The sequence below is a fragment of the Cyprinus carpio genome, chromosome B5, assembly GCF_018340385.1.
Source record: "Cyprinus carpio isolate SPL01 chromosome B5, ASM1834038v1, whole genome shotgun sequence".
NCBI lineage: Eukaryota > Metazoa > Chordata > Actinopteri > Cypriniformes > Cyprinidae > Cyprinus > Cyprinus carpio.
Genome location: NC_056601.1, coordinates 31,661,222 through 31,689,148, shown reverse-complemented (window position 1 = coordinate 31,689,148; position 27,927 = coordinate 31,661,222). Strand labels below are relative to the sequence as shown.

Genomic DNA, 27,927 nt, shown 5'->3' with positions numbered 1-27,927 from the left:
GTGCCAATTTTTCATTTTTATTAAAATCTCTAAAATCTTGCATCAAGGTGCATCAAAACACATGATGCAAGTTTTAATGTCAGCGAGATGTGAGAACCAATATTTGACATCATAACGTGCAAAACATGCAAAAACACAAATGTTAGGCTTTTCCTAACACAGAGCTATTATATCAGTTTGTAAGACTTGCACACAAGTCGCTTCGACTAGCTTTATGATACTTTTTTGTAAATTTTAACCTGGACAGACCCAGTGTCCATTTACTTTTTTCAAAATTGATCAGAGCACTGTAGACTTTGCTAAATATATTTAATTCAACAACCCTGTAATTATTAAGATTACTGAAGATTTAATGCAATTTTTATTTTGCTAATAAGTTTCATGAAGACTTCCTTCACTGTCTCACAAACTGCTAAGTACAGGAATGTTACGATTATTTTAACTGCATCTCTTAATTAAATTAAGTAGCAAACATTGCATAAAGATTGTAAAATTCATTTTTGTGAATTAGTGCAAATTGTGTGTTCTAATGAATCGATTCAAAACTGATTCAATGATTCATTTAGGTCAACTCACAACAAAGGAAATGCAATATTTTTCATTGTATTAAAGGAATAGTTAATCCAAAAATGAAAACATGCTTAAAAATGACTCACCCTCAGGCCATCCAAGATGTAAATGTTTGTTTGTGCAAACAGATTTGTAAACATTTAGCATTTCATCACTTGTTCACCTCTGCAGTGAATGGGTGCCGTCAGAATGAGAGTCCAAACAGCTGATAAAAACATCACAATAAATCCACAAGTAAAATTCATCTTGTAGTGGTTGGGTTGGTATTATGCACAGATTAAACACCATTTACAAGTGCTAACCTCAGTGGTTGGTTTGGTATAATGATTGCTTTTGTTTTTAGAGTGAAAAGGGGGAGCATTTTTATGGATTATGGACTTGGATTATTATTTGTATTTTTTTTTTCTTACAAAATTTACGCTTCACAAGATCTTAGTGTGGATTATTGTGATGTTTTTATCAGCTGTTTGGACTCTCATTCTGACGGCACCCATTCACTACAGAGGATCCACTGGTGAGCAAGTGATGGAATGCTCCATTTCTCCAAATCTCTTCTGATGAAGAAACAAACTCATCTTCATCTTAGATGGAATGAGTGGAGTACATTTTCAGCATACTTTCTTTTTTTTGTTTTAAACAAAAAAACCCCACTGCACTTGCTTTAAAAACATTGCACTATTACCGTTTACTTGGTCACACTGATGCATACTGTACAGTTGATAAAACATTTGTTATACTTTCCTGTATTTAAAAACTTCTTAAACCAGATTTTCCAGAGAGGTTTGGAAACACATGAGGGTGAGTAAATGATGACAGAATGTTCCTTTAAAAAACGGCTTGGTCTTGTTTAACGAAATAAAAAACATCAGTAACATTGGACGAGTGATTATCATTCTAATGCTCTCTTTGTTTTTAGATGAGATTACACTAAGCATGTCTTGTGTGCGGATGTATATTTCGAGTCTCTTGCAGATTTCATTCACTTGCTCTGCATCCATTCTATTCTCAGTTCAGCCACCTCTTTGCCGTACCATTCGTGTAGTTTGGAGAAGCAGCCTGTGCCGGGTGAAACGGGGCTCTCGGGCGACCCGCCGTTGGTCTTCCTCCGCGGAGGTACCGGAGGTGGTTTGACTCCATCCCCCCTCCCGCAAAAGTCCCCTTCCCAGACGGAGCCCTCGCTGACACCGTTTGGCACACTGGTGGGTTTACTCCAAGACACCCCGTTTTCTCTGCTAGACACCCCTTCCTGCGAAGGCCCCGTAATGGCGGCGTTCTGTAGCGAAAAGGTTGCTCCTTGCACTTGCGGCTGGTGTTTCTTAGGCTTGTTTTTGGCTTGTGAAGATCTGGCTTCTTCTTGTACCTCCTCCAGCTGCCTCTCCAGCTCCTTCACAACCAGCCGCATGTAGTCGAAACTCGCCCGCGACAGAGCTTTGACCCACGATTCCATAGCGGCCTGGTTCTCCGCGGCCATCTTGTAGACCCTCGCTTTGACACAGTCGAATTTAACGGCGAAGGCGAACTCTTCTGATTCAGACTCGCAGAGCTCCACCGTACAGCCTTCCAGGACGATGACGCCAATCGGCTCTCGGCTTTCCCTCTCCTCGAAGTAGAACAGCATGTTGCCCTTCAGAATAAACCAGCGGCGGTGGTAGGCCGTGTTCCGTTCCCCTTTCTTAAAGAGGAAGCCTGTCTTGTCTGGAGGGGAGTTGCATGTGGCATAATGTGCCACGCTCTTCTCATTCAACTTCATAATGGTCTCTGAAACAGAAATCAATAAATACATTTACAGCAAATATTAGTGATAAACTAATAATATTTAACTTTAATAATATTGATTTAACCCAAATTTACATTTCTCTACTTGTCATATTGGGTCTACAAATAAATCTAAAATAAAAATGTGATGTACTTCATGTATTAAAACGATTTAGTAAAAATATATGCAGGTAAAAAATTTTTTTATCTATTTGCCTACAAAGTCTGTTTGATTTTACAATGACTTCTCTTATTGAATACATTCTGAACAAATATATAAATATTTAGAAATATCAAACACTGTGAAAAAAAAGAAACACACACTACCTTGCAAGATTTTTTTTAATGTTTTTGAAAAGTATTTTATGCTCACCATTTATTTGATCAAAAATACAGTAAAAACAGCATTTTGAAATATTATTACAATTTAAAATATCTGTTTTTCAATTTGAATATATTTTAAAATGCAATTAAGTTGAATTTCCAGCAGCCACATGCAGAGATGATGTATTACCATTACTCTGGTTCCCTTGACAAAAACCAAACAGAATTTTTTAAGCCTAAATACTTATATCAGAACATCAAAACATAGAAATGTTCATGAACTTGTGTTAACCACTGACCTATTTCAGACATTTAAGAAGAAAAAAAGACTTCTGGACTATGGAGCCATGCTAAAATATTAACTCGTTTCTAGGTTTTGGCCTACAAAAATATGTCATCCATTGTTACTCCAGTCTTCAGTGTCACATGATCCTTCAGAAATGGTTCTAAAATGCTGACTTGCCACTCAAGAAAATAATCAAGAACACTTTTTATTGTAATCAAATAATTTCAGATATTTATTTTAGGATACTTTAAAGAATAGAAATTTCAGAATATTCAAAAGCATTTATTTTAAACAGAAATCTTTAGTAACATTATAATTATGTTACTGTTACTTTTCATCAGTTGAACACATACAGTTGTGTTCTAAATAAAAGTATTAATTTCTCACAAAAAAATTATATAATATATATATATATATATATATATATATATATATATATATATATATATATATATTATATATATATATATATATATATAGATAGATAGATAGATAGATAGAAAGATAGATAGATATATTGTTGTGTAAGTTACTTTCAAAAAGTAATTAATTACTATTACTAATTACATTATCAATATTGTATCTAAATTACTTTAGTAACTTAATTAATCAAATTGCTAATTAGGCTACATCTTAAAATCCCTATAAATAAACCTTAATAGAAATTAAACTCTTTATTCTTTCAATTTGAGTCAAACATAGAATAGTTTAGCCTTTTAGTTTTAAAAAACTGTAATACTTAAACATTTTTATATATATTTAAATTTAAATATATATCTGAATAACAAAAAAAAAAACTTAAGAAAAGTTAAACAATACATTTCAGTTTGGCAAGATGTTCAGGAAAAGCCCAACTAGTAAAATCCGTACAGGTTTATGTAAAAATACCACATTAACTAATGTAGGTAAGAATAAATTACATAAATGATCTTCTCTGCCGAATAAAGCCGTGTCAGATCGCGCTGTTCTTCTAAGGTAAATTCCTCATAGCAGGACTTCTTTCAAAAACACTAAAAATTAGACGAATCTTGATTGATTTTTTTTAAATAAATTTTTTATATCTAGATGAGGGTGTTTGCATGCAGGTGACTGCATAAAATGAGATCAGATACAGGAAAGACTGTGCCTCGCTTTAGTTTCATACACATTACATAATCAGAGAATATTTGTTTTCGATTTTATTTCATTAATTTAAAAGTAGACACTTCAAGCTTTCAGATACAGGAAAGACTGTGCCTCACGTTAGTTTTATACGGACTACATAATCAGATAATATTCGTTTTCCATTTGAATGCATTCATTTAAAAGTAGACACAAGCTTTCTATAGACATATTTCTCATTTCTCTGTGCCAGATATTCGCTGTGTTTGTGACGTGTAGAAAGTTGCTCACAGAGACCTAGACGGCAGAAAGTGCACCATGTTTGTTTTGTTTATTTTGTTTTGTTGTTATTGTCCATGTACTCAAATAAAAGTAGGCCCTTTTTAGATTCGATTGATTTTAGTCTTATCTGTATCTGAGTATTTAATAGGGGTGGGAATCTATGGGTATCTCACGATTCGATTCGACTACGATTCAGAGGCCCACGATTCGATTCGATTATGATTAACGATGCATCACAATGTTGTTATACATCCTGTACATCTATTAAGGGTGGGAATCTTCAGGCACTTCACGATCCAATCTGATTCCGATTCTGGGAGTCAGGATCTGATTCCAAAACGATTCTTGATCTACATTTTTCCCCAATTAATGCTTCTGCTGTGCAAATACGTCTTTAACAAAATTGCAGTTATATATGGTTTTTGTTTATAGTTGGAATCTCTGTATGTCAGTACTTCCATTTTAAAAATAGGGGTGTAAATATTCACTGGTTTCACAATTCAATTCAATTATGATTATCATTATCAACTCAATATCATGATGCGTCACATTCTCAGTTTTCAACATTGCTACATTTTCATATCAATTTTTTATCAATTTTTTAACTTTAAAATTAACTTTATTTATTTATTATAAAAGCACAGCAGGCTATTTTTAAAAACAATCACTTAATTAAAATGTTTTCTTTAAGTGTCCGAAAGTTTACAGACAATAGTTCTTTTTTTCCTCAGCATTATTGCCATTTGATTATTACTGATGAGATCATAGACGGTGGCAGCTTTAACAGGCTGCATTCACACTAATGCACAGATCTATTTCGATATCAGATGTTTTGTCCTGCTCTGAAAACATACCTGACTGTGTGTGCATCAATTTCGTATAAAAGTATTCGAAAATCCAAGTGCATTTAACCGCAGCCACAATTAGGCTTTAGGACAACAAACACAAAGCGCACGTGAAAGTCTGTCAGAGTTTCGTGCATCTAATAGTACTGCATTCCAAACGGCATAAATTAAAGCATATCTAAAGTAAAACACGGCGGGTGGAAGCACAGACTGTCAAGCAATGTGCACGTGTTTTACAGCTCACATTCTGTGCAATGAAGCCCGCCGCATCTCTAGCGCGCACATGCCATATGCGGGAAAAATAAACAAGCTCAGAATCGATTCAGAATCGTTGAAGAGAGAATCGCGATGCATTGGAGAAACAATTTTTTCTCCCACCCCTAGTATTTAAGGTTTCTCTGTGAATCAGGAAAAACTGAAAATGTACGCGCTGGCGTTACTTAGTAACGCGTTACACCCAACACTGATCTTACCAACCCCAAACTTTCAAACCGTAGTGTAGATGTAAATTCACCTTCTTTCAAAGCTCTTCTGTGAACCCTTCACGTGTGGCCTCCTTCCAACAGTCAATCAAAACACCTGCAGTTGCCAAACATCTCCATCCCATTTCTGATCTAAAATATAGAGCCACACACAGAAGTCAATGACTGATGTGTCATACATATCGGAACATCCTACTTCACATCTGACCTGGTTTAAAACACACAATTTCCTCTTTCTTAAAACAAGTGGAATAAATAAAAGTCTGCGGAAGTGACTAAACTATACATGAATCAGACAGAGCGTCAAAACCATGTGATAGATATTTCATTAAAAAAATTGTTTGTTTTTTTTAATACAAATCTTTATTATTAGTGTTACATTTTATTTAATTATATGCATGTCAAATAATAGCTATGTATGTCTGTACTTTTTCTTTGCACTGGAAGCTCCTTTCAATAAAACAAATTCCTTGTGCGTGTAAACTCACTTGGCAGTAAAGCCCTTTTCGGATTCTGATAAAAACATAATATTCATATAAAATATACTGTATATTAATGACTTTTCCAAGCCTGAAAGTAACTAAAACTCTTATTTTAAAATTCCTTGATATTCCCATGCTTTCCATTGCTGTGAAAAGCATGAAAATATACTATGGTATTGCCATCTAATACTATCACTTTACCATGGTATTTTCTGGTAGTACCACAGCACTCCAGGAATAATCCAGATGATATGTGAATTTTTTTTTTTTCACTTTTTCATAAAAGCATGAAACTTGGTTCACTTGTATAGTTTGTCGCCTTGAACATTTTCTGAAATGGAATCATCGCAAAAACACCTAAGTGGATCATAACGTGTCAGTTGCTGTATTCACATCCAGAGATGAGAAATGAGTTGGTAAGGGAAGAGAGGATGACAGAGGAAAGATGGAAGGGTGAAAGAGAGCGTAGGTTTTGCCTAAAAGTAACTGGTAGAGGAATCGTTGGCACACAGGTAGTAAGATGTAGGTTAAAGAAACGATCAGAGATGTCTAGACGTCTTCCCAAAATGTTGTCTATACAACATTGCATATGTGAGTGAGTGGAAGTCTGCAGTGGAAAGCTTCTCCAGATGGATCTTGAGGTCACCAAAGAATACAAGTGGACAGCCATCCACAGAGAATGAAGACAGCAGCCCATCCAGCTCCTATATAAAGGTGCTCAGTTGACCAGGAAGGCGATAAATAAAGAAAGAGAAAGGGTTGTTGAATCTTCTGAACGAATACAGGACTCAGTCGAGCCCAAGATACTAAGAGTAGACTGAGAAGCAAATGCTGGAATGAAGTATGCTTGTTGACAGCTGACTGACAAGTGCAGAGACTCACAGAAAAAGACAGAGGTGCACATAGAACCCAAGTTAGCAAGATTGCATTGCCGTCTGTGTTTGATGTAAGAGCGTTGATATGAGAGAACAAGAATGTATTGGAAACATACTACCACTTACAGTACCTGACTCTGCCTGGAGGTAAGGAAAAATACACTTACTTGAGATGATTTTTTTTTTCTCTGAAATATATGTTTGTATTCTTGAAAACAATCTTTTATTGTATTATTGAATAAAATATTAGCTAATTATCAAAGAAAGAAAAAACGAATAGCCATAATATGGACCATTGTAAATGCTTTGATACTCAGATACTGTGATTTTCCATTTTAAAATATGGATTTAAATATTAGTTGTTATAATGTGAAATTTTTTTTGTTGTGTGTGTTATGTTTTTTTTCTTTGATGTTTATGATTTTGGGGTAGACACCACATTTTCTGTGTTATGTTCGGTTCAGGAGATATGACACAAAATGCATAATTTGATAATGTTGCAAAGTTAAATGGTTGGCATGGCCACAAGAAGGTGTTTTTGCGATGGCTCCATTTCTGAAAATGTTCAGGGCCACAAACTATACAAGTGTACCAAGTTTCATGCTTTTATGAACAAGTAAACATTTCACGTGTATATCACCTGGACTAGAAGGAATAATCTTGCATCTAAATATCATGATACAGTAGCCTTTTTAGTAGCCAGTACAAGATACAATTTCTTTTTTTTCTTTAATTTGCATGCACAAAAAAGGAACCAATAAGCACTATGGTAGTCCTAGGTTTATACATGTTTTGTGGTATTAAAAATTGTGTTCTTGGAAACAGTTTCAAGTTTTTTGTAAACACCATGATACATGAACTTCAATATCACTGAACGCGTCAAAATACCATGGTATTACCATCTGATACTGTTCCATGGTACTGTCACAGTAAAAACAGTGTTAGTGACCCAACCAGCCAATAGAGTCTACTGCAGAAGTGTTAGTGATCCGGACAGCTGTTTCATACCAACGTGCGTTCAAAGATAAACATTTCAAAACATATTTACACTGCATTTCAAGTGAGCGTCAGAACGCCGCAGACACATGCAGTCAGATCTGTAGCACATAAATATGGTTTGACAACGTACAAGACAGTGTTAAAAGCTAAATAAACATTATCAATCTTATCTATAACCGTAAAGTATGAAAATCGTGCATAATAAGTGCAACGTGAAGAGAAAAGTCAATACATTCTCGACTCACAGCTCGAACAGTTTGCTTGATATTAAACCATCAAATGCAGCCTTGTTTCTAGCGTATAACTGCTAAAGCCGTGTTACAAAAATAGAGAAACTCATAAAGAGAAAGGTTTAAGAGATCTAGTGCGTCGTTTCGAGATTATATCGACGTTTAACCTGCCTTTAGAGCGTGTTTTCCTCCCTTCTTTCTTCCTTTCCTGGCTGACGATCACGTGACGCTGCATGAATCTCTCTCTAGTAACAGCAGAGCTGCGCGCGCTCATGCGTTCATATACTCACACAATGGGTTATTATAAAGATCACAATGAGTCTCACGCTCCTCTCAAATATTTAAACTTAAGTTTAAGAGTGGATACGTGATTATATATGTGCATTTGGATTATATGAATTACGTTTGGTCATAACTGACAAAAACACTGCAGTAGTAGGCTACTAAGGTACAGTGATGATATCACATGTTAATGCACGTAAATACATTTTATGGTGCTCAAAGGATACCATGGTGTATATGTAAAACCATGATATGACAAGTTTTATCAGTAGTTTTATCAGTAGTTTTATAACAGGCTACTGTGCTTTGAAATACAGCCTGCCGTTTACAACAATACCGTATTTCACAATACCATGACTGTACCATTGTATAAGTGTTAAAGAATCATGACCATGGTTTTAAGACCATGAGAGAAGTTTCTCAATACTTTTAGAGACCAACACAAATTAATACATCATCTATTCATTTTGACTTTAGTGACTGAGTACACAGCCAAACCAAAGTCAAACATACAATGTAAGATTGGTGATAACAAAAAAAAAAAATATATATATATTAAATTTAAATTAAATTAAATTAAAAAATTAAAATGAAATTAAATTAAAAATTATATATATATATATATATTAATTAATACACACACACATATATATAGGTAGATACTATAACATATACACTACTCATATGTAGAAAAATAAAATAATATTCAGAATAAGTACAACACATTAACACCGGAGATACTGCAAAATCTGTATTTATTATGGAAAATAAGAAAGATGATGAAAGAAAACAAGTCTTTCTTAGTCCCCAATATATTACTATACATACAGTATCTACTCTGCTTATGTAATGTACATGAAGGACACATACAGAGAGTAAAAATGTTTGAATGAAAGACAGCTATTGAATTCTAAATGATAAAAGAAACAAAAACAAAACCACACTCACAGTATCACGCATTCGCACGCACATGCACTGTAGTGAAAAGCAAACTCTGGTCAGAAATAACAGAAAATGCCTCAGGCTCACTTCAGCAAAGGCTTCTGGGAGATTGAGTTTTAGTGGTTGCCCTTCTCCTAAGCTTTCCTACCACCAACATTCAACCGAAATCCCAGTGCTATCGGAGGACTCTCGAAACCGTCCTGCATAGCCGAACCTTTCAGCAGCCAAACAATAAAACTTCTCCTGTACATTTGAACACAATTTCTGAAATACAGTAAACACAAACTACAGATAAGGAATGAAGAAACTAGTACACACTGATGAAAAAAGATGGAAATATCAGATCTTGGTTACATCATAGTACACCAAATGTTTTTTTTTTGGTGCAACACTCATTCCCGAACATTTGCTAAAAACATTAAAAAGCGTTAATAAAACATTAAAGTGGATTAAAAGAAAGAAAGAAAAATGTGCTTTGAATAATTTTAAACTTACATACATATTCCCCCATAATCATGTGCCTTCTACAGAGATTGAAGATTGAATGGATCTCTACACTATTAATATTTTTGGTCCTGTATGTCCTCAGCCAGACTTAGTTCATTTAGATACAACAATGCAATTGTAGAACTGTATGCCAATAACAAGGAAGTATAGTGTTTTCCTTTGCAAATGAGTTGAAATTCACTTTGTTTGCCTGTGGTGGTGAAATATTGCTGGTTTTTGCTGGATCTTAAAGGAACAGTTCACCCCAAAAATAAAAATTTGCTGAAAATGTACTCACTCTCAGACCATCCATGATGTAGAGGAGTTTGTTTCTTCATAAAAACAGATTTAGGTAAATTAAGGATTCACTTGCTCACCAATGGGTGCTCTGCAGTGAATGGGTGCCGTCTGAATGAGAGTCCAAACAGCTGATAATGACATCACAATATCCATCAATTAACATGTTGTGAAGCAAAAAGCTGTTTGTTTTGGTAAAAAACCCAAAACAAATCCATCATTAAAGTGTTTATAACTTAAATAGATGCTTCAGGCTACAATACGAATCCTGTATTCATAATATTGCTTTTTTTCTGTGGATTATTGTGATATCAGATGTTTGGACTCTCATTCTGATGGCACCCATTCACTGCAAAGGATCCAGCAAATGATGTAATGCTAAATTTCCCCAAATCTGTTCCCGTGAAGAAACAAACGCATCTACATTTTGGATTGTCGGAGGGTGAGTAAATGTTCAAATTTTCATTTTTGGATGAACTATTCCTTTAAAGCCAACATAAAAAGACATTAACAACCCATTTTACTTCTATAATTGGACATCCGCATGTGGAGGCTGAAGGTCAAATTCACCCCAAGAACAACTTGGCGTATCCCAATGGAAATGCTTCTCGCTTTTTTTAACATTAACCAAGAACCAAGCTATTACATTTTAATGAAACACTACAATAACGAACACTGTCTTCTTTGGAAACATGCACGGAAGAATCATGGTCCATCGGTTTGTTCTGATTGTTGACTTTAAAGTGGCCTGTTAGAAGTTAGGGGAAGAAACAGTGCATTCAATTGCACGTCAGTCCATTGTTGGCTCTATAACCCTCTCCCTTCTCCTCCGAAAGGGTTTTTAATCTAACTATAACAGTAGTTCTGCTAGATCCAGGCAGAGCAAGTCTCTGACCCGGCTATATCCAAAGAACCTGTAAAAACATTCATATTTAGAGAGCAAAACGACACTTAATACCATAAGACACAGTAACTCCAGTGTGGGGGTAAATAAGGAACAAAAATAGACAAAAACAAAATAAAACCCAAAGACAGCAGTGCTTAACGAAACACAACCACAGTTTTGACAAACACAACATTCGTCCAGTTGGTTCTTTCTGCCTAGATTATACAGTAGGCTCAAGAGTCACTGTTGGAAAATGACAAACAGAAATAACATATATGATAAAGAAAAAAGGGAAAGAACAACAACGAAGTCTAAAAAAAACCTCAAGTGTCTACGGATTGGAAAAAAAGCTCTTTGAGTCCCAATGGAGATGAATATGTGAGTGGATAAATGAATGAATGCCTTTTGTGAAATCTCATCATCTCTAGATCTCTCCTCCATTGGATTTCTACCACTCTAATAACGCTACATTGTGGCTATAATGTTACTGCTCTACTTCAGCGACTGGCAAGCAGTCTTGTATAACAGTTTTCCTCCAGGTTATTTCAGTAGAGCAGGTGTCGGTCATGAATGGGGCGCGAAAGTTCGCAGGGCCTGATACAATCTGTGAAAAGTGGGCCGGTCCGTGATGTCACGACTCCAGCAACGCATCATCACCTCGAACAGAGAGGATGGACAGAGTGGTGGGGCGGAGAGAAAGATCTAGGGAGAAAGAGAGAGCAAAATATGTAGAACTCTTTTACATAAAACATCCATGTAAATGATGTTACAGTTCATGCAAATTAGAATCTACCAGAAAAAAATGAACCACTTTACTTTGGACCTCACTTGAGTTCAATTCACATTAATTTTGACTTATTCACTTAATTTCACTTTTCATTTTTAAGACCAAATTAAATTAATACCATATGTCCATATAGAACAAACCCGTTTAATTCCAAAATAAATAATTTATCTCAAACACTTTTACTTAATAATAACAATTAAGCGGTACAGACAGAAGTGAATTACATGCAGATATAGTTTAGTCTGTATTTTGTCAAATAAACTAACTAATAGTTAGTAAGAAGGTGTTAGGTTTAGGTATTGGGAGGAAGTAAGGTGTAGAATATAGGGCTAGAATATGTGCTTTATAAGTACTAATAAACAGCCAATATGTGAATAACAGGCATGCTAATAGGCAACTAGTTAATAGTGAGAATTGGTCCCTATACTAAAGTGTTACCAAGATTTTATGCATAATGTGGGACTTTTAATTGCAAACTGTACCAAAATGCTCTGGTACTCTTATTTTGAAATTTATATGCTTTACTACCAGCTGGCAGCTGCTCATCAGATACATTTTTTTTTAAAATCAGCCTTTTTAAGTGTAATAATCACATTAGGCCATACTGCAATCCTGTCCACAAAATAAAGACCTTTTAAAATGACATTTATTATACCATTTAAGATATTAAAGGGTTAGTTCACCCAAAAATTCTGTCATTAATAACTTATTAATTACTTTTTGTACGCAAAGAAAACAAAAAAAAAATGACTTTATTCAACAATTCGTCACCTTGGTGCCATCTTGGAGAATATCCACTGAAAGTAAACAGCGTATGCTGTTCTGTGCCAGCTGCGTCAAGCTGATACGTTGTTTTCATTCCAATCAAAGTGTAAACAATGTAAAAAACATATCCGCGTGACGCAGCTGACACAGAAAAGCATACGCTGTTTACGTTCAATGGGTATTTCTCCAAGATGGCACCAAGGTGACGAATTGTTGAATAAAGTCATTATTTTTGTTTTCTTTGCGTACAAAAAGTATTCTCGCAGCTTCGTAAAATTAGGGTTGAACCCCTGATGTCACATGGATTATTTTACCCATCTCCTTGCTACGTTTCTGGACCTTGATCTTGGTAATTACATTGCTTTCTATGTAGGGTCAGAGAGCTCTCAGAATTCATCAAAAATATCTTAATTTGTGCTCTGAAGACGAACAGAGATCTTACGGGTTTAGAACGACATGAGAGTGAGTAATTAATGACAGAATTTTCATTTTTGGGTGAACTATCCCTTTAAATACTTTGTATGTATCTAAATTTGATGAACTGAATTTAAGGCTTTTAAGACCCACAGGAACCCCACTAATTTCACTTCAGAATGATGCTGCAAATGGATTCACTCCAATGCAGTTCATTTCACTTCAGGCCGAGTTGCTTTACCTCAGAACGATTCACTTAACTTCAGATTAATTGACTAACTTCACCAGATTAAAAGTATAATTCACTCACTTCAAATCATAACCAAAACCAAAATCAAAGGAAAGCTGTACCTGTCTCCCCTGGTTTCTGAAGAATTCGCCGGTGTTCTCGATGACCTGTTCATCAGACAGCAGGCTGTAGGGCTGCTCCTTACATAAAGTGAAGATCTCCCACAGAGTTACTCCAAATGCCCACACATCACTAGCTGTTGTGAACTTCCCCTAAAAAACACACACATGTAACACACAATGCACTGATATGAAGGAAGAAAGCCACTGTAGACACCTAACAGTTAAATGTAAGTTTTGAAAGATGTTTCTTCTGCTCACCTAGGCTCCATTCAATTGATTAAAAATACAGTAATGTTGTGAAACATTATTACAATTTAAAATAACTTTTCTATTTGAATATATTTTAAAATGTCATTTATTCTTGAGACGCAAAGCTGAATTTTCAGCATCATTACTCCAGTCACATGATCCTTCAGAAATGCTGATTTGCTGCTCAAGAAACATTTATTGTTATTAATCAATGTTGAAAACAGTTGGGCTGCTTATTATTTTTGTGGAAACTGAGATACATTTCTTACACATGAATCTTTGATGAAAAGAAAGTTCAAAAGAACAGCATTTACAGCCTCTCTTTCTCTCACCAGTAAGATGCTCTCCCAGGCCATCCAGCGTATAGGCAGCACAGCGCGCCCCTGTATACGATAGTAATCACTACTGTACAAGTTTCTGCTCATGCCGAAATCAGAGATCTTTATGGTGAGATGACGGTCCAGGAGGCAGTTCCGTGTTGCCAGATCACGATGCACAAAATTCAGAGAAGCCAGGTACTTCATCCCAGAAGAGATCTGCACCGACATGTGCAACAGGTCAGCGAGGCTGCAGAGACAGAAATAAAAGAGTATGAGTTCATGAAAATAAAACAGCAACGGCACACAAAACATACCCTGGCTTCAAACCAGTGTCAAATTCAACCAGCACCACGTCCGACTGCATGAAAGCACAAATGACACTTGAAAGCTATAACGGAGATGCCTTGTAGTATGCCTTGTAATACACATTATAATACATTGTATGATCTTCTGAATAATTGCGACCACAGTTATAATACATTATAATACTTAAATATTTGTTGTGCCACCTTTAAAACTTATAATGTATTGAAACATATAATGTATTTTAAATTTGATAATGCATTTAAAATTCTATTATTTATGAAGAGATATAATGCATTAAAATGTATATTATGAATACCTTTATAATGCATTATAAATAAAGGCTTAAAGTGGAGTGTTACTGAAACGTAACTTAAGTTTGATCTTATATAAAACTACATTTTGGCTTCAGAAGGCTTTGGGTACAGCGCAAAAGTCATTTAAACAAGTTTTATGATACTTTTTGTCTTTTGAACATTCGATTTCATAAGAACAGCACAAATATTCAGTTAAAAGTCTTCTGTGTGAAACTATTAAAGATAGTTTTCGTTAAATGAAATAAAGCTGAAATATATAAATAAAAATAATAAAAATAAATAAATATTACATGAAAACACTCAGTTGTAAAAACAAAGTAAAATCTGAAATGTTGCCTTGGCATTAAACTTAAAAACCAACAAAGTGCTAAAATTGCTCAAATTAAAGTTAAATAGAAATATATATATATATATATATATATATATATATATATATATATATATATAATATAAAACTAAAATGATTAAAATGACAAAAGAATATGACAAAACTACTAAAACTAACAAAATTAAAATGATAAAAAATAAAAACAAATGCAAAATATTAATAAATACTATTATATTATATAAATAATATTAACATATAAAAGGAAGAAAAACAATAATACAGGTTTAAAATGGCATGAGGGTGAGTAAACTTGTGCTCCATTTTGTGTTTAGTACGGAGCCACGCACATGACATGCAAGAAAAAATAAATAAACAGTGTGCACTATTTACTCATTCGTTCCCTCAATGTACTAAAACAGGCAAACGATTACTATTGCGTTCCCTCGATTTGCTAAATTGTGCGCATGATTTACTATTTCGTTCTCTCGATTTATAAATCATGTGCATGATTTAGCAAATCGAGGGAACGAATTAGTAAATCGTGCGCACAATTTATAAATCGAGTGAACGAATTAGTAAATCGAGGGAACGCAATAGTAATCGTGTGCACGTTTTAGTACATTGAGGGAACGAATTAGTAAATCGTGCGTACGATTTAGCCTACTATTTTTTCCTGCATGCCATGTGCGGGGCTCCGTAGTTTAGCAAATGATTGTAAAAAAAAATAATAAAAAAAAAATCTTATTGCTGGTACTTCTTTAAAAATGTTGGTTCTTTAATTCAGGTTTTCAAAAACGAACACATTGAAATGATTTTCACATTATTATTACGACTTGAAGACTCAGAGGTCTCACTTCAAAACCTGGCTTGTAATCTGAAACATTTCCATCGTAAATTGAGAGCTGACTTGAAACTGGAAGGTTAAGTTGAAGAATTCGGAGGTTAAGAACATTAATCTCGACTCTGACTTGTAGAATAGTGATATTGACCCCTGTCTGGAGATGAAAGTCTGTACATGTCATACTTCTTTATAATGATGGACACACCTGACAGACGGAATGTTGTTGGCATGCGTGAGTGTGCTCTCTATCTCTCTCTGGGACAGGAACATGTTGAGGTCTCCGTTCTCCATGTACTCCGTCACCATGCAGAGCGGGTCGGAGCTCACACACACGCACAGCAGCTGAATGATGTTTGGGTTATTCAGACGCGACATGATCTTTATCTCCTTCAGGAAGTCATTTCTACACAGACACAAAGTCAGAAAGGTTATCATGGGATCAGGAGAAAGGTTACAGGTCAACATCCATCAGTAAATATCGACTGACAACAATAAACGAGAAATAAATTCCAGCTGTAAACGGATGAACACTTTCGGACAGAAACATTCCAATGATAACTGTGTATTTATAAACATTTTATGAAGGATTAGGAGTCTATTAGGAGTCAGTTTATGACAAAATAATTTAAATTATATAGAAAAATATTAAAAAAAATTTTTAAATAAAAAAATTATTTTTGCTTTATAAACAAACAAAAAAGAAATGTAAACATTGCATTTCATTTGCCTATTGTTTGTCTTAATCCATGAGCCAATCCATTTTATTCCGACCAAATAAAACACATCAAAATTACATAACCATTTCTGAACTTTTTAGCAAGAGCTTCCCAGAAGCCTCACTCTATGCTGCAACTTTCCAATCAATGCTTTTTTTTTGTATGTGTGTGTTTTTCCCCTCAAACCTGGCATTGCTGGTGGCATCCGCTCTGAGTTGTTTAACTGCTACTAGCACCGGCCTGCCGTCTTGCTCCGGTAACGGTGCACCCTCTCCCAGAAACTCAGCCAAACCCTCAGCCTCACACAAATGCACCTGGAAACAGCAACAACAGTATGAACATGGGCGAGCAAACCTTTTTTTAATTTGGCATACAATATGAATACCTTCCTATGCAAATATTTTAATCACTGTACCGACATATACACTAGCCTAGGGTATATAAGAAAGAAATTAATACTTTTATTTAACACTGATGCATTAAATTGATCGAAAGTTACATTAAAGGCATTTATAATGTTGCATAATATTTATTTTTATGTTTTTATACCAAACTTTCTTTTCATCGAAGAATACTGAAAAAAAAGATCATGATTCCACAAAAATATTCAATGCTGATTCAACATTGATTAACAAGATTGATAATAATAGATGTTTCTTGAGCAGCAAATCAGAATATTAGAATGATTTCTGAAGAATCATGTGACACTGAAGTAATTGTACTTAAAATTCAGCTTTGCATCACAGGAAAACAATATATTTTAAAATATGTTCAAATAGAAAACAGTTTCTTTTAATTGTAATAATATTTCACATAATTACTGTTTTTTGGTATTTTCTGTTAAATAAATTCAGCCTAGGTGAGCATTAGAAACTCTTACTAAACAAACCTTTATGTGACTGTATCTCACAGTACTATGGTATTACAGTAGTGTCACCATAGTAACATAATAATCAGGGTTAACTGAGATAAAAAAGTATTAGTAAAACTATTGCACAAAATCCTTGGCTCTCACTCTAGATTTTCAGTGTTTTTCTTAATAAAGCCATACATAATAGTCATGTGTGGTCACTAATAACAGGGTTTTCTGGGAAACACTGTAATTTCACTGAACAAATATCAGGCATTGAAGCACTGTTTTTATAAAACAGTGTAAACAGTGTGCGAAAACATCCCAACTAACTCAGAATAAAAGACAATTCAAGTGCGTCCAGAAGTGAGCCAACAGAACAACAGCAGCGGTAATGAAACCTACTTCTGTGCTTCATCCAGACTCACCTCACCAAACTGGCCTTCTCCCAGTTTCTCTCTGAACAGCAGTCTCTCCCTGGGGAACTCGGCCACTGAGATGTCCTTCCGTGTCAGGGAATCTACGGTGAGGGCCGGAACGGCATACATGTTGCTGCCGGTGACCCCCTGCAGGCTGATGATGTCGGTTTCAGCATAGTGCGGCACGCTGCTCTGAAAGCACTGGTGTGGGGTGCACAGGGTCACGTCAGGTTCGGCGTATCCTCCGCTACAGGCTACAGAGACAAAGAGATGTCACCAGGCATGACCAATTGTAATTTACATTACAAACTACTTCATGTGTAAATTTTTCCCCCTTGCACTTTCATTTATTTCAAGCATTTCTTTATTTGTCACCCTATTTATTTTATATCATCCAAAAATGAAAATTCTGTCATCATTTATTCACCCTCATGTTGTTCTAAATCTGTATGAGTTTTGTTTGTTTTTTTAGGTGGAATGCAAAAAAAAAAAGAAAAAAAAGAAGCATTTTAAAGACTTTTTAAAGGGGTGCTATAATGCCTTTTCACTTTTTCAACTTTAGTAAGTCTGTGATGTTGCTGTTTGACCATAAAAAAAGATCTGCAAACTTACAAAGCTCAAAGTCCAATTCAAAAGGAGATATTTTATTTAACAGAAATCACATTTCAAAAACTACAACGAACGACTCGTTAGGACTACAATGCATATTTTCCAGGATTTGTGATATCACAATGAGACCTGGTTGAGCTGCACTAGAGAATGCAACGAGTGTTATCACTAAGACGGAGACACGCTAGTGTTCCCAAGACAGACAAACTTAGTGTGGTTACAATCATCCAGGTTTAAATCGTGCTCAAATTGATTTGATTTTCACTCAATATTTACACTAAAGCTCACAGGCGGCTATGATAAGGGGCATGACATTTCCTGACCAGGCACCGAGTGCTGTCAATCACAACACACACTGGCGCAGCTAACCAATCACAGCACATTTCAGAAGGCGGGCCTTCATTTGTTGCAGGAACTATTCCAACCGTTCATGCCAGACTGTGGAGAGAGGTGTTATAATATTGTAAAATACATAAAAAATATATGTTTTTCGAACAACCTAGTATGAGAGTCTGGTCTAGTACACCCCCAAAACAAAATCAAGACCTTGTAAAAGAGCATAATAGGACCCCTTTAAATAAATTGTTTGGAGTCCCATTGACTTTGATAGCATTACCATACTGTTCAATGGAAGTCAATGGGAGCCAAAATCGTTAGGTAACACAAAAATATTATGTAGTCAAAAGGACTCCAAAATGCTTTGGTTAAAGGTGCTGTATGTAGGATTGACACCGAGTGGTTGAACTAGGTATTGCAGTCCAAATTTTAAAATATTGGAGAGGGGTTTTTTTTCACTCAGTCCCTCCTCCTCAGACTTGACGCACATGCAAGTTGCCAGATTGATGACACAAACACTTTCGTTTTGTCAGCTTCTACGACTGAAATGAAATACGCTGTGTTTCCCGCCAACTGGCAACCGGGGTGCAAAAATACAATTGGTTAAACTGCCAGTGGTCTGGTTTCACAAACCAAAACAGAGACCGACATTCTGGCCTGGAACGCACATTTTCAAAGGAGAATAACTGACTGTAGCATTGTTTCTCAGATAAACAGATATGTTACTAAGCATGTTTCTTAAATATCTGCAAACATATAATGGTATTTTTATTCTTTAGTAGAGTCCAAAACTTACATACAGCACCTTTAACAACAATCCTAAAAATATTTTTTAATTGACTACCATAATATTTTTTTTTTATCCACACTATGGAAGTCAATGGGACACGAAGCCATTTGGTACCAACAAACTTCAGAATATCTTCTTTTTTTGTTCTGCAGAAAATACTATGGAGGTCAGTGGGACCCAAAATCATTTGGTTTTCTGTTGCCATTACTTATCGCGAGAGGAAAAAGATTACGTTTTAGTAGCATAACATTGGTTAATGGAAACGCTGTCATTTCGGAATACTTTTTTATCGACATTTATAAAATATTACCAAAGTTTTGCGCAAATCTGTAATGGAAACGCGCCTCATAAAATAGCAACACACTGATCTAACACAGCTGAGAGAGAACAAAGCAAGAGTTGATTCATTTTAAAACTTCACTAAATCCAAGTGAACTTAGAATGGCAAATAGCCATTAGTTGAATGTGCACTAAAAAAATAGCTGAAACATACTACTCTGCTGCTTCACTCATGCTGTCTAGATCAAGGGACATACATAGACAATTAAAAGAATTGCGATTTAGCAATTTATTTGTTTTGGTGCCTTGCAAGGACTTCACAATACCAACTTAATCATTTAAAAATCATTAAATCTTGGAAGGACTGAGAATGTCAATGTGAGAAAAGGGAACAAAGATAGCCTTTCACGAAGTGTTCATTCGCTTTTTAAGAAAGAGTAATGAAAAAAGGTATCTTTTGCCAAACTTCTATTCTATTAACAGTCGGTTGCGACCCGATACTGTTCTCCCAGTATGTCTTAGACAGTACAAGGATAGCCCACTCTGCCGGTTCCCAGTATCTTTGAAATACCTTTTGTGTTCCAAAAAAAAAAAAAAAAAAAAACCTACGGAAATCAATTAACCCTTTGCTGGAAGTTTGATGGACAGGTGATCTGTCCAATCATAAAACCACATCTGGCATTTTGTCCAACAAACAAACCAGACAGAAGAGCAGATTAACGTCAGTTGACTTGAACCTGAAAAATGGTGTTTATTTTGTGCTATATCTAGTAAAGAGAAAGAGATGATTGGTTTATGTGGCGCTTTGCTAAAGGTCAATTGGACACAAAATCATTTGGTTACCAACAAATTTTAAAAACTCTTCTTTTGTGGTTCACAGACAAAAGAGAAACATACAGGTTTGGAATGGTTGAGGGTTTTTAAATATTGACCGAATTTTCATTTTCGAGTGGATTATCCCTTTAAGTACTATATATGATTTTACAAAATTTGAATTGTTGACAATCATGTCGCTTTGTTGATGAAGATTGAGAGAAAGAGGAAGAAAGAGAGACAGAAAAAGCAGAAGACGACAACAGAGGAACAGGCAAACTTCATTTTATTTCAACAAAAACTCTGAGGTGTCTGGATGCAAGAAACCGCAGAGTGTCAAAAATTCCCATAGGAAAATCTAGCATTAGCTCTTACCCTTGCAAAGTCCCTCAGTCTGGTAACAAGGTCAGGTGGAGTTCATAGACTGCAAGCAAAAGGTAAAGAATGCAAGACTAGAGGAGGAAGAATGGAAAAGTGCACTGGCAGGCAGCATGCAAACTGTTGAGGAAACAAATGTCAATGAAATCAAGTTCAACAGGATGAAAAATAGAACTATAGAGAGAATATTTCTTAAAAGATAGTACAAGAGGTTAGTTTCAGAAAGCACATCATGTTGACAAGAGAAATTAATACTCCCATTCTGCAAGGAGGCTAACTGATCAAAAGAGACAGCAAAGACATTTATAATGTTACAAATAAATAAATACTGTTCTTTTGAACTTCATATATTCCACAAAAATATTAAGACGGCAGAATTAGGTATAAATTAAAATATATTCATATATAAAATCATCATTTTATATTGTAATAATATTTCACAATATTACTGTTTTTACTGTATTTTTGATCAAATAAATGCAGCCTTGGTGAACATACAAAATGCATTTTTTAAAATCGAAAAAAAAAAACCTCAATATACAGTATATGTTTGTATATATTTGATTAAATGAATGAAAAATATGCTGTTTTTGTACTTAAATGCAATGACTTAAAGGTATAGTTCCCTCCAAAAGTAAAGTTCTGTTATCATTTATTCACCCTCATGTTGTTTCAAACCTGTATGAGTTTCTTTCTTCTGTTGAACATAAAAGAAGATAATTTGAAGAATGTTGCAGTCGCTGGTATGGTTACCTGCAACTGTTCAGTTACCAACATTCTTCAAAATATCTTCTTTCGCATTCAACAAAAGAAAGAAACTCATACAGGTTTGGAGCAACTTAAGGGTGAGTAAATGACAGAATAATCATTTTAGGGTGAACTATCCCTAAGTCAATAGTTATTAAATCCTGGCTACATAATTTGTAACAAATACGATTCTTAAAAAATAGTGAGGCAGCTCACCAGGGTTTGAGACAGAGCTAGTGTGTGTTTGTGTATAATAATAGATGATACCAGAAGCTTCTGCGCTTTGCGACAGCTCGGGAAGTTTGTTCCTGAGCGCAGCGGGATCCTGATACTGGGGGTCCAGCAGGAAGATCCTCTCGTAGGGCGGGTCGAGGGAGATGCGCGGGGGCACCGGAGGAGTCTGCAGAATTATAGTGTCACTGCTAGAGGACAAACGCACTGCCACCTCCTCCTTCAAAATACGCCTCGGGGCCTGAGACAGAGAGAGAGACTATTTCAATTACACTGGGTCAAAATTGCATTGTTAAGAGAAGAATCCCACAGATCATTTGCATCTATGTGTAAATCACATTTTATTATCACATTCAGAAATAATGAAAAATGTCAGTAAGTAAAACAAAACACTTTTTTTTTTTTTTGAAGCAGTGCTTTCAAGGGGAAAAATTTAGAGACACAACTTCCCAAAGATGTCACATGTCTGTGAAGTCACATATTCAAATTCAACTATGCTCATCCTTTCAGTAAGACATACCAAGGTACTTTATGATACTCAAGTATATCATGTATTGTTGAGAAGCATTATAATCTGTTTCATTAACACACACACACACACACACACACACACACACACACACACACACACACACACACACACACACACACACACACACACACACACACACACACACACACTCACCTTCTCCAGGACTTTGCACACATATTGGCACCACAGAATCAAGAAGATGATCACCACTAGTAGAAGAATAATAGTCACCAGACAGCCAATCAGAATCGATGTACTGCCCTCTTCAGGAGGGCCTGGTTTTAATGGTTTTGTTGTCATCTGGTCCTCTGTCAAAAACACATGTGGTTTAATAAAGTTCAGTCGAAGTGTGTAACACAAGTTAGTACAGTAGTCAGGCATTTTCAGTTAAAGCCAACAGGATGTGGTGTTCACAACCCATTTTACTTCCATAATGTGACACATTTCCTTCATTTGTATTCATCGGGAACTGACTGAATCAGAAAAAGCTAGTCTCTATATGACTTTGGTTAGACAAACATTCAGTTTTCTTTGGAATAACACGGATTATGAAAGAAAACTTCATGTTGACTGTAAAAATGCTGGGTTTTCTCAGCACAGTGACTCTTTACCTGTTGTTTGTGTAGTTTGTGGTACTTTGCTGTTAAACTCATATGAAGGAGGGGTCAATACTGGGGCCCTCTGGGTGGGAAGCACATTAGTTGCTGCAGTGGAAAATAATTAAAACACAGGAAATTACTACACCCACTTGAAAATGCATTTATAATTCAAAGTAATGATTTGGGGTCTAGTTTTACCTAAAGATTGCAAGGGACATATGCATTCGCAAATGTATAAAGAAATTGATACTTTTATTCAGCAAGGACGCATTAAATTAATCAAAAGTGGCAGAAAAGACTTTTTTATTGTTACAAAATAATCCATTTCATATAAATCTTATCTATCCATCAAGGAATTACAGCACAACTGTTTTTTTTTTAAACACTGATAATGATAAGAAATGTTTCTTGAGCAGCGTATTAGAATGATTTCTAAAGGATCATGTGACACTGAAGACTGGCTTAAAATTCAGCTTTGCATCACAGGAATTAATTACATTTAAAATATATTCAAAAAGAAAACACTTATTTGAACTTGTAATAATATTACTGTTTTACTCTACAATAATCCAGCTTTGGTGAGCATAAGACTTCTGACACTTAAAAAATCTCACTGACCTCAAACTTTTATACAACAGTGTAAATTGAAATTAAGATATTGGGAATGATAATATGAAAAGCATATCAGAGCTCTGGCTGTGTTTTAATGAGGTGATACTGAGAATACCAGTGGGAGGGAGAGGTGAGTTGTTCTTATTTCATACCAGACTGAAACGAGATCTCACTGAACATCATCCAAGTGTCAGCAAAGTAGAAGCGGCAGCGCAGCGCCGTAGCTGATCTGTGCTTTAACGGGACCGTCACATAGCGAGCGCTTGGGTTCCGGTCGTCTAGAACGGTGTGAAACTCCACCTGTTCTGCTTCCCATGCCGAAATGAGGTGCAGCTTAAAGACACAGGACACCGATGCGAAGATCTTCACACCCCGAGAGAACATGTTATTACTGTGAACCTAAAAAGAGAATTAATAAGCATCAATAACACTTGAAGGCTCACATTTGAAGCCTTTTCTGTTCATCATGCTACAACAAGTCAACTTGGATGACATTTATAACCCATTTTTTCATAAAGCATTTATAACCCATTCTTTCATAAAGCAATACATTTCCAATTTAAGCAGGGATTTGGTTGGGATTTGATTGGACTGAATTCCTAAAAACTGGAAATTATGTACAGTAGTTGAGCAAGGATGCATTCAATTACTTATAATGTTAAGTTTTCCATATAAAAAAAATGCTGCTTTTTTAGAACTTTCTGTTCAATAAGGAATCCTGAAAAAATCTATTACATACAAAAATGTCAAAATAAAACCAATATAGGTAAAATATCATATTTATAAAAAATAAAAAAGTAAACTATTTTACTCATCCCAAACTTTTAAACAAGTGCATACAATTAAATTGTAAATAACTAATATAATCTCTGACTTCATGCTCACTTACAAACAAATAAAAATACGTAGACAAAAAGCAACTAAAACAAAGTGGCCCGACTTCAATAAACATGTTATTTTCTAATATAAAATCATTACTTTAAGATTAAGCACCTAAACTACCCAATCCACAGATACTGGCATGATTATATACAGACACAATAAGCACAGTGATTATGGCAATTATGTGTTATTATGTGTGAAATATGGTATACAATTAGTGCTACATTCAAAGCACATCAAATTCAAATTACAGACACTACAGATGTAAACCAGAACACATACTGTACACATGGTAAAGGGATGCTTTGGGTTCAGTACAAGTTGAGTTCTTTTAACAGCATTAGTGGCACAGAAAATAATTATGGTCATAAAATAATTACATTGTCCCTCAGTTTACAAAACGAATTTAGAATGAGGCCCTTACAATGTGGACCAGAAATAAATAAACATCAAAATACACACAGTTGTAATTTCAAGTGAATCGCCACAATATTTAAATATTATACACTATTGTTAGAAAGTTTTGGGGTCAGTATAATTCAAAAAATAATAATATTTTTATTCAGCAAGGATGCATTAAGTTGAAAATGACATGTTATAAAATATTTATATAATCACATAATGCTGCTATTTTGAACTTTCCATTCATCAAAAAATCCTTAAAAAACATATCATGGTTTCCTTTACAATAATGATAATAATAAATGTTTCTTGAGCAGCAAATCAGCATATTAGAATGATTTCTGAAAGATCATGTGACACTGAAGACTGGAGTAATGATGCTGAAAATTCAGCTTTGATTACAGAGAGAAATTCTGTTTTAGAACATATTCAAATAGAAAACAGTTATTTTGGGTTGTAATGATATTTCACAATATTACTGCTTCACTCTCACCTTCATAGAGGTGAAGTTTCGCTGTCTGTCAAACTGGAACTCCATCTCTACGTATCCAGGGCCCAAGCTGTCGTTCCTCCAGCCCACATAGTCATATCCGGGCCACAACCGGTCCAGTCTTCTCTGTACAAAGTCATCCTGACCAATCACACCATCCGTCAGCTGACCCAGACCCCCAGACAGCTTCCTGTGGGAGCAGAGAGAGACAGGAAGCACTTAGCTTTGGGCGAGGAGTGATTAGCATTCATACTAGAACTTAAAAACAATCTTGATTGTTCTGCCACAGAATTACCCTGAAAAGTCCACAATTCCAAAGCTGACTCACATCAGCAAGTCAGGAAAAAAAAAGGGGACAAAGAATCGATGTGAAGAAAAAAGACAACCAGCAAACTGTGTATAAAGGGATATCTACCCAAAAATTTTGTCAGCATTTACTCATATCATTCCAAACAAGTATGACTTTCCTTTTTTTTGTAATCATTCAGGATTGGAACATTATATTTTTTATTATAATTACTTAATTAGTATTGACGGATATTAGATATTTCACACAAAAGTTAACTTTTTTTAGTTTAGTTTTTGAAAGAAGTCTCTTATTTCACCAAGGCTGCATTTATATAATCTAAAATATGGTAAAAACAGACATATTGTGAAATATTACTACAGTTCATAATAACGTTTTTCTATTTTTATATGTATTTTAAAATGTAATTTATTCCTGTGATGTAAACCTGAATTTTCAACATCATTACTCCAGACTTCAGTGTCACATGATCCTTCAGAAATCACTCCAATGTGCTCAAAAAACATTTATTATTATTATTATTATTATTATTATTATTATTATTATTATTATTATTATTATTATCGACAGTTGTGAAGCTTAATGCTTTTGATAATTTTTTTTTTTTTTTTTTTTTGTCAGGATTCTTTGATGTATTTGAATACAATTTTTTTTTTTTTTGCAAGACTATAAACGTCTTTACTGGCATTTTTTTTCTTTTAAAAAATACTTTCTTTTTAAAACACTAACTATAAATTTTTGAATGGTGGTGTACTTTTTTAAAATGTATTTATTTTTATACTTAGATAACCTTTTCTGTCATCATAAACACTTAAAATGAATCTTTAAAAACACTAAACTACAACGTTAAATCTTAAAATCAATATTTATTCATCATCAATATTCACCAACCCCAATTCAATATTCATTTATCCTAAATATGATAATTTTGTGTGTGTGTATAAACTGATAATATTTTTTTTTATTGAGATTCACTCTTTACTATATATTTAGCACTTTTTTTTGTTTTATGTAAAACCAGTATTGTATAGAATTTTAATATCTGTGTATTGCCAAAAGCTAACCATATACTTTGAATCGTTCTGCATTAGATTAAACCCTCACCTGCGTTCCAGGGCCCCGTCGTATGTGGAGTCGTTGAGAGGTGTAATGGGATATCCAGGAGCCATCATGGTCTGGCCCTCTGGAGAGCTGTATGCCGTCAGGCCATCTGCACAGCAGGAGAAAGAGAAAACAGAGAGGTCCCAGACTTTAATATTGCGATAGCTCTAGAATGTTATTACTCGTTTCTCGTTCCTCACATTTAAGGCACTGGAGTAATTGAGGTCAAATGAAACTAAACAGCAAATCAGACTCTAGGGGGTCAAATCTACACAGGCCACAGCTGCTCGGATGTGAGACGCCAAAGCGATCTGCTTCGGTCTGTAGCCCATATGCAAGTGTGTAACTGAGGCGCTGTTAACACCCAGTATTAAGATGCATTATGATCGATCGGATCACAAGCAGACAAGGAGACACATTCCCGTTTACACCTGCTTTTTAATTGGTCTCCTCTGTCCACTTTCGATCACTTCAGTCCTGATTTCTTAGAGGGGCAAGTGTGTATGTATGAGATTTTTCAATCTAATATTGTGAAATAAGCTCGTGCAAATTACTTATGAATGCAAAAGGATTCAACTAATAAAACCATACGGAGAGTAGCTGTGCAAAACTGCGCGGAAAACAGTGGGTTTGTGTTAGAATCAGGACTGGTAAGAAAACATTGTGCTTTTTACTTTTTTCTGCCTTCAAACTAAACTTAGGTTTTTATACGGCAAAGTTTAAATCCTTTTGGCTAGTGCGCTTCAACAGCACTTCCTGTAATGTTTAAGAATTAGGTCAGTAGGCAGAGAGGGGGCATTTTTAGTAGCTGTTTGAAAGCATTTAACCATATGAGTGTCTGCACTAGGAAACAATCCATTTGAATGCATTTTTGACTACCTCTAGAAGTGTTTCTAGTTTGTTTACAGGATTATCTTGGTATAATTGAGATAATATTATAGACTGTATTATTATTTTAAATTAGTTTTTACATTTTTTTGTGTTTATATAGTTTTCATAAATTTTTTATGTCATTTACATTTACATTTAGTCATT

The 27,927-nt window shown here is 35.0% G+C and overlaps 2 protein-coding genes across 3 annotated transcripts in view; both read right to left on the bottom strand.

The window, feature by feature from the left end:
* Positions 1 to 1,208: 1,208 nt before the first annotated feature.
* pheta1 (PH domain containing endocytic trafficking adaptor 1) lies at positions 1,209 to 8,464 on the bottom strand. 2 transcript variants are annotated; one of them, XM_019070440.2, is made up of 3 exons: positions 8,403 to 8,464; positions 5,678 to 5,777; positions 1,209 to 2,328 (listed from the first exon to the last, which is right to left on the bottom strand). In XM_019070440.2, exon 3 carries the CDS (start codon positions 2,318 to 2,320, stop codon positions 1,550 to 1,552), a length of 771 nt encoding a protein of 256 aa, XP_018925985.1. In that variant the 5' UTR covers positions 2,321 to 2,328; positions 5,678 to 5,777; positions 8,403 to 8,464; the 3' UTR covers positions 1,209 to 1,549. The 2 variants fall into 2 exon arrangements, with proteins under 2 accessions (XP_018925985.1, XP_018925986.1); XM_019070441.2 differs by lacking the exon at positions 8,403 to 8,464 and adding an exon at positions 8,247 to 8,385.
* Positions 8,465 to 9,251: 787 nt separating this feature from the next.
* The window catches only part of LOC109053006 (discoidin domain-containing receptor 2-like), a 31,381-nt gene continuing 12,705 nt past the window's right edge, over positions 9,252 to 27,927 (bottom strand). The window contains exons 6-17 of the mRNA XM_042723129.1: positions 26,896 to 27,001; positions 25,488 to 25,674; positions 23,863 to 24,109; positions 23,111 to 23,203; positions 22,653 to 22,807; positions 22,004 to 22,208; positions 17,794 to 18,038; positions 16,702 to 16,829; positions 16,005 to 16,202; positions 14,023 to 14,257; positions 13,442 to 13,591; positions 9,252 to 11,826 (exon numbers count right to left, since the gene is read on the bottom strand). Of these exons, the coding sequence (XP_042579063.1) occupies positions 11,689 to 11,826; positions 13,442 to 13,591; positions 14,023 to 14,257; positions 16,005 to 16,202; positions 16,702 to 16,829; positions 17,794 to 18,038; positions 22,004 to 22,208; positions 22,653 to 22,807; positions 23,111 to 23,203; positions 23,863 to 24,109; positions 25,488 to 25,674; positions 26,896 to 27,001 (2,087 nt within the window). The 3' untranslated portion in view covers positions 9,252 to 11,688. The remainder of the gene's footprint in view (positions 11,827 to 13,441; positions 13,592 to 14,022; positions 14,258 to 16,004; positions 16,203 to 16,701; positions 16,830 to 17,793; positions 18,039 to 22,003; positions 22,209 to 22,652; positions 22,808 to 23,110; positions 23,204 to 23,862; positions 24,110 to 25,487; positions 25,675 to 26,895; positions 27,002 to 27,927) is intronic.

Bases quoted from the DNA above. Each gene is read 5' to 3' on its own strand.
- pheta1 (XM_019070440.2), bottom strand. From the start codon at position 2,320: ATGAAGTTGAATGAGAAGAGCGTGGCACATTATGCCACATGCAACTCC.